Source organism: Engraulis encrasicolus, unplaced genomic scaffold (assembly GCF_034702125.1).
Source record: "Engraulis encrasicolus isolate BLACKSEA-1 unplaced genomic scaffold, IST_EnEncr_1.0 scaffold_564_np1212, whole genome shotgun sequence".
NCBI lineage: Eukaryota > Metazoa > Chordata > Actinopteri > Clupeiformes > Engraulidae > Engraulis > Engraulis encrasicolus.
Window position 1 is genome coordinate 17,653 of NW_026945878.1, and position 10,385 is coordinate 28,037.

A 10,385-nucleotide genomic window follows, 5' to 3' on the forward strand; every position below is an offset into this window, starting at 1 on the left:
AAATAGGCATTTTTTTGCTGAAATACTTTCTGTAGGCTACTTTGGTCAAGCTAGTAAAAATGTAAGTTAATTAATCGATAAATGTTAATGACAAGATTAAATTTGGCAAAACTGTTCTTTAGTGTGAAGATATATGAACACATGAGGAACGGCCGTGTGCCCTGCAATGCATGCAGCTTTTAAAGACTTAATGTCCAATGGAGGCAGTAACAAAAAGATGATAAAACACGTCATGTCAGTCATACTGACACTGCAACTCCACTCTCTACCCTGTTTGTTTGTCCCAAAAGATGTCAATATGATGATGTGTGGCTGTTCCTCTATCGAAAGTTGGTTTGTGAATTCTTCCCTATTTTGGTTATTTTAATGTAAATAAACATTTCTGTCAGCAGGATCATAAACATAGGTCCTCTGAACACAAAGCCATAATTATAGGGAAATTATGCAATTAGAGCAATGCATACAATACATGAGGTAAGAGGTAATTTTCTAACGACCAAAAATGAATTACTTCAAATCAATCAATCAATTACACATATCAATATATGTATTAGAGTGCCTGTTTATTTAACACTGGTCACATGTCCCCTACCCCCAAATGCAACTTCAGTACACATGTTTACTGTACAAGTATACATGCATAGGCTATCACATTTCCAATACAACAGTTTGCAATTTTATGGACAATGCAATACATACATTTATTTCAAATCCAAGTTCTACTTTATTTCAGTATGACCAGCAGGGCCGGATTAAGATGAACTGGGGCCCCTAGGCTACAGGGCGCTTTGGGGACCCTCAGAAAGCAAATTTCGCAACAAAATTTACATAGAGAGTGTCATATAATTATAAGCCAGGAATTAAAAACAACATGTCTACTGACTCTACTCAACAGACAGATTAATTTTTCAATATTACGTCTGGTCAATTCTGCAATTTTTTCAACTTTTGACCAATCAGGGCCCCCCTTGCAGGTGGGGGTCCCCTACGCTGCAGCCATATCTAGCCTGTGCGTTAATCCAGCCCTGATGACCAGCTGGTAAGAACAGAATGTGTTTACTCTAAAAACCACTTCCATGATATTGCACGACAATTTATAGTAAGCACAACTCTTTCCAGTGACATAAAAGAAGCCCTAACTATAACATTTTTCAACTACGTATAAAAATGAAAAAGTGAGTGAAACCATTGAAGTTTGACAACAGAGACATTTTAAGGTAACTTTTAAAGTAACAGTGAAGTGTCACTCTCATAATAACGTGGACAAATCCAAAGAAATAATATTTTCAATACAGAATGTCATTTGAAGAATCAAGCAGAATCAAACACAGAGAAAAAACATTATGAACCCCCCCACCCCTTCAAAAAAAAAAAAAAAAACCCAAAAAACCCATTAAGTATGAACTCCCTGACCTGTCGATTACAATAATAAATGTAAGCTACTGTTAAAATATGACATCATTGAATACTTTGACAATTGTGTAGAGTACTTTGCATTTTACAAAATTTAATCATGCTGACTTCTTTTGCAGAGAGCAACCATTAGATTGGGAGTTGAGTAGTCAGTTTAGGTAAGCGATATCAAATCATTTGGAAATGTGCTAATTGTATGATAAATGTGTAGTGCAACCTACTTGTATATAGCCATTTGCAAAGATGTGCTAAACATTTGACACATGTAGAACGCTTGCAGTAAGCATTTGACATGTCTATTTGAGAAATGAGCCAAACCAATGGAGAAAAACTAATCTTCGTCCGATTCAGAGTATGGAGAGTCAGAACAGCTGAATTCATCTTCTTCATCCTCGTTGTCTTCCTCTGTCAGTGGTAGGTTTTCAACAACTGCGGTATACGTTGCAACCGCTTCCTTAATGTTGTTTGTGAGTGTAAATACTCTCCTAATGCAGACCGTTTTCAGTCCATCAGAAGCATCCACTGAAAGGTCTTCTGAATCTACAACACATAAATGGTGATTAACAAGATGTAATTTATTAATGTATTATGTGCATAGCCTACTCTCAGAATGACACAGCTGATGTTCCCATCATTTGCTGCTACTTACATCATTCCATGCTATAACCACCACACATGTATTTTGAAGCGGTAGGTTAGGCCTAAGTTAAGCTGGGCTTACACTGTGCGACTTTTGCCCCGATTTTGCCCCGATTTGGCACTCGCACGACTTTTTGAGAGTCGGGCCGATTTCTTCCTCAATCGCAGGTCAATCGTGAGTCTCGCATCGTGCAGTGTAGGCCTACATGGGGTAACGACAAGCGATTTTGCCTCACGATCGTGCAATCGCAGGGTTGCAAGAAAGTCAAAACGGTTTGAAATTCTGGTCGTGGCTCGTGCACGTTAAAGGTGCAGTGCATTTTTTCTGGTGAGTGGTTTATTTCCATCAGTCATGCCGCCCATACACAAATTGTTAGGCTACCCTTTTTATATACATTCACCACCACCATAAAATTGTAAGCATTAAGTGTTATGTATGCCTTGACCCTTGCCTGCAAAACCATAACACGAATGGCAGCTTATCTGAAGGACTTACTTACTAAAGCGTTATGTTACTGGAAGAGAACTGGGTTCCTCAAGCACAAGCCATCTGGCTCTGCCATCCAGTTGCACTTCGTACTCTCAGTCAAGACCGTTCTCTGTTGTTGTACCCAAGTGGTGGAACGGTCTTCCAGAGGCAGCAAGACTAAGCACATCTCTTGCAGCTCTTTTGAAAGTCGCCTTAGTTGTAATAAAACATCTGCCAAATGCCAACAATGTAATAATGTAATGTAATTAATTTTAACTTGGACATTTGCACTTTTTGGACACAAAAAGGTGGATCTTGTCTGTCAAATTAGAATTTTCTCCTTTTTGAAGGTCAGTAATGTTTGAGTTTCGGATTTTTCAGAGAGACATTTTTGCTGCACAACTTGTACTTTGGTCTATCCAGTAAATATTACGTAATTAGTTGTTCTTGTTATTGACCGACAGAACACAGAACTTGACCTACCGGCAAATGTGGGGCTATCTGCAAGCTTCTCCACTCTCTTCATTTCCTTCCGGAGGGACGTGATGTGTTGCGTCATCTCTTTCACCAAGATGCTTTGCTCTTCCTCCAAGCGTCTGACCAGCATTGTTTGATCGAAAACAGACCGCTTCAACCTGGTGTTGACTTGGTTATGTAATCAGACAGAAAACAAGCATAAAAGGAGGATTTCTGTTAAACCCAAGCCAAACAGAAAAACAGAGACAGAGAGAGGGGGGGAGAGAGAGAGAGAGAGAGAGAGAGAGAGAGAGAGAGAGAGAGAGAGAGAGAGAGAGAGAGAGAGAGAGAGAGAGAGAGAGAGAGTTTGGTTGCTTTAGACTGATATTTTATATAGAACATGTGGACACATTCCATCATACCATCACGGCCTCTCTCCCATGGCAGGATGTAGTGCTCATTTAAGTTGCAGGCCAACTCAATGTCAATTGTCTCTTCAGCAGTTTCATTGTACTCCTCAACCTTCTGCTTCAGCTTCTCTTTAAGTGTTCTTAATTTTCGTCGTTTCTTTTCTCTGGTCTTGCTGCTGTCTGATAAGTGAAACAAACAAGCATCATGGGGGGGAAAATCAGCTTCACCATTTTGCTCAGAGTCTACTGCATGTTATAACCTTAACCCTTGTAAGGTGTTTGTGTCATTGCTACGTAGAATTGTCATTTTGGGTAATTTTGACCCGGGCATATAGAAAAATAATTACAAACGGAAAAAAATCATAGCTCATATTCAACCTCATGTTCCTTTAAATCTGGATGTGAATTTTTATATACTATACATGTATATATACTAGGGCTGGGGTCGTATTTTAATCAAATTAATCTATAGGCTTTGAAATTAATTAATCGAATTAATCACATTTTAATCACATTTAAATGTCTGACTTGTAAACAGTGAAAAGTTTTTTTTCCACATGGATTTTGAATAATGACAATAAATAAGCTTAATCTGAAAATATTGTTCATTTTTAAAAGTAGAGAGAACTCTTCTCAATTTCAGCAGACTGTTCATCATGAGGCGAAATGCTGCCCTCCACACTGGTCTAATCCAGAACTATGTAGCAATATTACACTGTTATTATTATTATTATTATTTTTAGTTCATTTTTGAGTGATTAATTATCAAAATTGATGCATTCATGTCCCAGCCCTAATATATACGGTATATGTTTTTGAGAGTGGCAAATGTAGACATAGAAAGATAGGAGATGGTTAAGAAAGTGAAAAAGCTCAATCCAAGGTGTTTAGTGCTCTCCTCGCACAGGGTCGCAACATTGATGCACAACTGGTGGACCGGGCAATATTTGCACTCCTTTTTTCCACATAATTCACACTCTGCCTTGTCTGCTCAACATGTCAATATTTTATCAAAACGTTTAGAAAATGTTACGTGTTAAGAAAAATGTACGTGTCAAAATGACCTGGGCTGTGAAAGAATAATAATTTATAGGCCTACCACTTTTTTCTCAGGCAAAAAGAACAGAAAATGGGTAAAAATTACCAAACACAAAACACCAATATATGTTACTTAAGGCTTCCGGTAATGACATGGCATTGATATTACAGTAAGAGGCTACGCAATCTGAACGGTGCCATCTGATTTATCAACCCACCATGTTGACGATACAGGTCCTGCTTCTTTCGCAGAAGGTCCACCAAAGCTGTCTCAATGTCCTCCATGAGCTCTTCATTGGCTTCCTCCATACTTTCCACCTCTAAACAAGTAAAACTTTTTGAATCATTCTGCAACAAGTAAATGAAGCACTGTGTTGGTGAAAAGTATGAATTCTGGACACGATGATTTACCCTCAGCTGCCCACTGAAGAACATCATGCACACACTGATGCGCCTTCTCTTTGGTGATGCCGTTCTTCAGGCAGAAGTCTCTGTGGTTGTCGGCTTCCGTTTTTGCCCTTTCCGAGATCTGCAAAGTATTTAGAAGTAGATCATAAGGTTACAGAATTAAGAACCACATTCATCTGCAGTATATATAGAGAGAGGTCAAGAGAGTTATTACTGAAGGCTAGACCCCAGGCTCTGTTGTTAGTAAAAATGTGCATTGTGTCAGGCAAGAGGGCCAATGAAAATTATATTACTTTGGTGTATCTGTGGGCCAAGGCTTTGTGTAGATGTTTCTTCTTCCTGTTGTTCCACCCCATGGCCTGCTGTGTAAGCATGTTTTCTCTCCCTGATTGATGAAACATATGTTTTAGGTCTGTAGTGATATTGTATCAAACCAAGAAGTCACGATACGCACTCACAATAATGTAATGCAGTGCAAAAAGGCAACATCGTGACAGACCCTTTCAAAGTTCTGTAACCCCCCAGTCATCATATAACGTGATAGTGCTTCCAAGTTTGAAATCACGAGGATTGTTGTTATTGAACTTTAAAAAGAATTACTAGTACCCTATTATGGCCGTTCTACCTATGAATTATCATTTCTTGTACATCTTTATGTTTTCATTTTGTAATGCGGGCAAATGACAAAAAATGCAAACTTATTTCAAAAGACACATGTTGTGTCAAACCATAGGTCAAACAGTCTTTCATTACAGCCCAAACATGCATGTGTGATTAGATCACGGGAAAATGGTAAAGAACATTGTGGTTTTCATCAGAAGACATTAATTATTACATTCCTTTTTTGTTATGCTAAAAAGATTTTGGACAAAAATAACACATGGTGTGCCTTTCAAACTAACCTGACTTTGTCATGTATTTGGTCACGACTGCTGCCCTGGAGAGAAAACTATTTACCTGGATGTAAAAACATAAAAAAACAATGTCTTTTCCTATATGACTTCACCACCCAGCCATAACCGCATTCAAAAACAGACATCTATATGTTGATGTCTAGACATACATGCTCATTTATCATGAAATGGTTGTTCACAGCATGCCATGAAATAGTAAACAACCACAAGTTTTTACATCATAGCCATGACTGCATTGGCTCGGTCAGTCCAGAGTTTCCGAAGCGGATTATGTTAGTGCATTGCCATTAGGTAACACGCTCAAAATTAAACATTTTCACAATGTTTGTTTTTTTGTGACTGGGAATGTGGGTTTCTACATGGATTCATATACACATTGATGTTGATGTATTGACACCAGCATTCCTGAAAAGTCCTATATCCAAGTCACAATAAAGGAAAAAAATACACACCTGCTCCACTTCCTCGCCGACAGTGTTGCCTGCCCCTTCCTGACTACGGCCACCCCATGTCACCTGCAAAAGTGAGTGTGTATTATGTAGTTGTAGTTCCAAAAGCTTAATGTAGGCTAGTAATACACTGTAAGGTCAAGTACCTCGCACTTTGGCCGATGCACTTTTGCATGCATGACACTTAAAAAAGGCTTCATCTCGGTCAGAGGCCTGAGCTCCGGGTGCTTTGAAATAACCCTATTGAGGTATGGCCAGTACCTAAACATAAAACAACACGAAAGTCAGTGGGAATTATGCAAGCAATATACAGTATTGTGCTTGAAAGGAGAATAGAACAAATATTCTAATTCTGACTAAAGTAAAATAGACACTACTTACCTGCAGGCAACGTCCATACAAAAGAAGGTGACGTTGGCCCTCTCCGCCACCTCCTGTTGCAGATACAGGGGATACGCAAATATTTCCCCGCGGTAGTGGTTCAGGCCTCTGAGCAATATCCCATGTCTGATTGATGAACACAAAATACAATTATAAACAACTGATAACTATATAATATACGTAATGAAAGGTTGACAACACATACCACTTATGAGTTACAAACAGACCTGCACACTGCAACCTGCAGTCCCTCTTCATCTATCTTTGCAGATGACTTTGAGGATGTTTCCCTGCTGGCCCTGAACCTGGCCATCCCACATGTCCGATTCTGATGTGCCTGTGAAGTCAACCGTTGCTCATGAACATATGTAGTCAACAAGTCAATACCCTAACATTTACACCCATCAGATTATCACGTAGAATCAAACTCACTCTGCTGCTGCTCCCCCGGATCTTGTCCACGAAAGCCGACACCTCCTTGTCTCTTGCAAGGAACAAGCCATCATATATAGATGGTTCATCGATTCTGTTCATTGCCAACAAATAAACAAACAAACAAAAAAATAAACAAACAATGCATGTCAGAAATGCTCTAAATCAACACCTGTCAAATGCTAGTGAAATTCCAGTTTGATTGCTAGAAAGGACCAGTTTACTAGTCACTTTCAGCCATGAGTGGGTATTACATTACATTATATTGCACTTAGCTGACGCGTTCATTCATTCAAAGCGACTTACAACTATTACTTTTCAGGCAATTGGTTACAGTCCCTGGAGCAATGTGGGGTTAGATGCCTTGCTCAAGGACACTTCAGACATGGATGGATATGTAGGGAGTGGTCAAGGGGGATTCGAACCGGCAACCAGATTGAAAGACCAACTCTCTAACCACTAGGCCACGGCTGCCCCGAGTATGTGTTTGACATCTAATACAAAACATCTAATAGCCACTTAACAATCCACAATCATGTATCTTATATACCCTTGGTTTTTTTTAAATCGGTAGTGTTTCCTATTGCCATCGCAGCATACTGCCAGCATGTCAGGCTGACACGCTGGACAATTGAAGTTGTCCTCCTCTGTCAGTTTGTCCTCTGCATGTTGGCACAGGCAAAACTCGAAGTAGCTTTTTTGGAATGTGTCCCCGCTGATGTTCCCTGACTGTAAAAGGACAAAATTTATTAATATTTTCAATTTAAAAAATGCATTTTGAAAGCTTGTACTGTATATGCACAAAGCAATAAATACAGTTATAATCATTTTGGAGTCAGATTAATATAGGCCTATTTACCCGTCCTCCTTGGGCAGACTGGTGCTGCAGCAGCTTAATAAATGCGTTTCGGGAGAAGGAAGGGGCGGACACTTTCACTTCGCTGAAAGCGTCAAAAACAGCGAAGGAGTAAATGGTTTGGGAGCTGCTGACACTTGGCCAATAGTTGTAGGCAACAAGCTCCTTGACATCTGGAGTCCATTCAACTGAGCACAGTGTGCAGACCTTGCGGGGCAGATGGAAGTCAAATCTCCCTGTGAAAATACACATTTTGCAGTTGTCATTACACTTTTTTCTATCTTTCGAGCTAGCAAACGACTTAAACGTCAAAAAATTACCATTCATGGTGATGACTGCAACAGGCCTACCAGTTGTGACCATAGCCTCTCCAGGGCATCCACATATAATCTTGGGGATAGGCAGGGGCAAGAGACACACTGCAACAAAGCATTTTGTGGTGTTCAAACACACACACACACACACACACACACACACACACACACACACACACACACACACACACACACACACACACACACACACACACACACACACACACATTGACACAAGCAGTCAGGGTAGGTTTCTTAATGACAGGTAACGTCTTACATACGGTATTTTGCTGTTTAGCCAATTAGCGCAGAGCCTATGTTATACTGCCACCAAAATTGCAATGGCTATTTCTTAATCTGTTACTTAAGGCTGTCAGTACTGTTATAGCAACGTTTTATGATGTAGTTGAGTATTTTCATTAAATGGTGAATAGGCCCACCAGTGGCCCCATCTGCAGTAAGAGGCTACACTATGTAATAAACAGCATATCATTAAGAGGCTCTCTGGAAACTGGCTCAAGGTCACTATACCATACATGACCATCACAGCTTTATGGCAAAAAAGTATGTTATAGGGTATTGATATCACATCCAAAAATCAACAGCAACAGAGATTATTTGGTCATCAGACATTGTTGAATGGCCATACCCTGCTCACAAAGTTGAGGCTGGCCACTGCTGTCCAGCCCCACTGCCATTGTTGGTGGAATTGCCTCCATGAAGCTGTTAAAAGTAGCCACCCTTCCATGAAACACCTCCCTCCTGTGCACTGCTTTATCACAGAGGCCACAAAGATATTCCATGTCCTGTGGCACACAGTCCAGGCAGCGGATAACCGCGTCAGACTGGAGACATTTCTGGCATAATTGGGCCAGCACCTTCTGTCCAGAAAGCCTGGCGTCCAGGAGGACAGGCCTGGCAACTTTTGCCCGCTCCCTAACCAGCTCCTGACGCCGTCTCCAAGCTCCTGAAGCTTGGCCAGCTTCTGGTACCGCTAGCGTTGCCCTTAACTCATCCAAACGTGTTTCTGAAAAATACAAGTGCAAAACCATAACAATACAGGGATTTTGCCATGGATTTGATGATGTGGACTGAGCAATGTGTAATATTACCAACAGTTGATTTCCAGAATTCATTCTGAGCATTCACAAATTTTACCTTTTTCACAAATACTTACCACCATCTTCAAATGTTTTTTTAAAAAACTTCTAGTACTTCAGTCATACTAGTAAATAATAGGTTATTAATTTCACTATTATTCATGAAAATATTGGCAATAGTGTCAATGAGCAGCCTAGATGCAATAGCAAATGTGGTCACCATCCTACATGGTGCACCTCTAACTCTATTACAAATGTAGAATGAACACTATAATTAGTATTTTATATATGACATCTATTAGGCTCTGGGTCCAAAAGGAAGACACACAACACATACATAAAAGTGAAAAAAGCTCTGGCACATAACCATATGCAAGTAGGCCTATACCCTCTGTCATGGCAGTCTTAAAAGGCAGCCTTACCAATACATCAATATGATTGATATTGGGCAAAGCTGCAAGTAGCGCTTGTGAGAATAATTACAATACAGTTATCATACATTTCCATACAACATGTGAACAAAAAATTAGGTTCCTCAAGACAACCTCTAACATACTTCTGAGTGACAAAATAGTTTACTAGCACTGCAACTCCTTGGCTTTTTCAGCAATATCCTCAGACAATCATCATATGTTAATTGGAGTTTACACAGGGTCTCTTTATTTCTAGCTGACCCATTTAAGGAGTTGTATACATAGTAGAAGTAGGCATGAAACAAGCGTATTTACACATCATCAGAAAAGTGATGAAAGTTTCTTATTAACAGGTTTGCTTGGAAATACATTCGCCTATGCCTACATGTCAGCATCATCCTCCAGCTTGTCAGTGACATGGTCGCTTGTCAAAGACACATTAGCAGACAGGAGAACAATTTAAGTCCACAATACAGAATCATGTAAGTCCACAATACGGAGATGGGTGGTGATTAGGTTAAAAGAGGGGGGGGAAAGCAATGCAGAAAATAAAGGTATACTCACGAAGACTTGCAGTGAAATCCTCTCCATCAATATCTGGGAGTGGGTTCATACAAGCTATAGAGATCATGGGGATGGAGAATTAGAAAATGTATACATCTGAATCACCATTGCATACATCGCTGACCACTA

At 39.9% G+C, this 10,385-nt stretch overlaps 1 protein-coding gene across 1 annotated transcript; it reads right to left on the reverse strand.

The window, feature by feature from the left end:
* Positions 1-563: 563 nt before the first annotated feature.
* LOC134444427 (uncharacterized) lies at positions 564-8,883 on the reverse strand. Its single transcript, XM_063193742.1, has 16 exons — positions 8,829-8,883; positions 8,186-8,284; positions 7,869-8,101; positions 7,560-7,738; positions 7,010-7,103; positions 6,805-6,914; positions 6,578-6,703; positions 6,343-6,457; positions 6,200-6,262; positions 5,736-5,790; positions 5,127-5,218; positions 4,837-4,954; positions 4,644-4,745; positions 3,400-3,567; positions 3,005-3,166; positions 564-1,953 (listed from the first exon to the last, which is right to left on the reverse strand). Exons 1-16 carry the CDS (start codon positions 8,875-8,877, stop codon positions 1,745-1,747), a joined length of 1,974 nt encoding a protein of 657 aa, XP_063049812.1. The 5' UTR covers positions 8,878-8,883; the 3' UTR covers positions 564-1,744.
* Positions 8,884-10,385: the final 1,502 nt, after the last annotated feature.

Coding starts and splice junctions, on each gene's coding strand:
- LOC134444427 (XM_063193742.1), bottom strand. CDS start 8,877: ATGGCAGTGGGGCTGGACAGCAGTGGCCAGCCTCAACTTTGTGAGCAG. Junction 8,285..8,828: donor GCCTCAACTTTGTGAGCAGG/GTATGGCCATTC, acceptor GCTTTGTTGCAG/TGTGTCTCTTGCCCCTGCCT. Junction 3,167..3,399: donor ATGGGAGAGAGGCCGTGATG/GTATGATGGAAT, acceptor TACATAACCAAG/TCAACACCAGGTTGAAGCGG.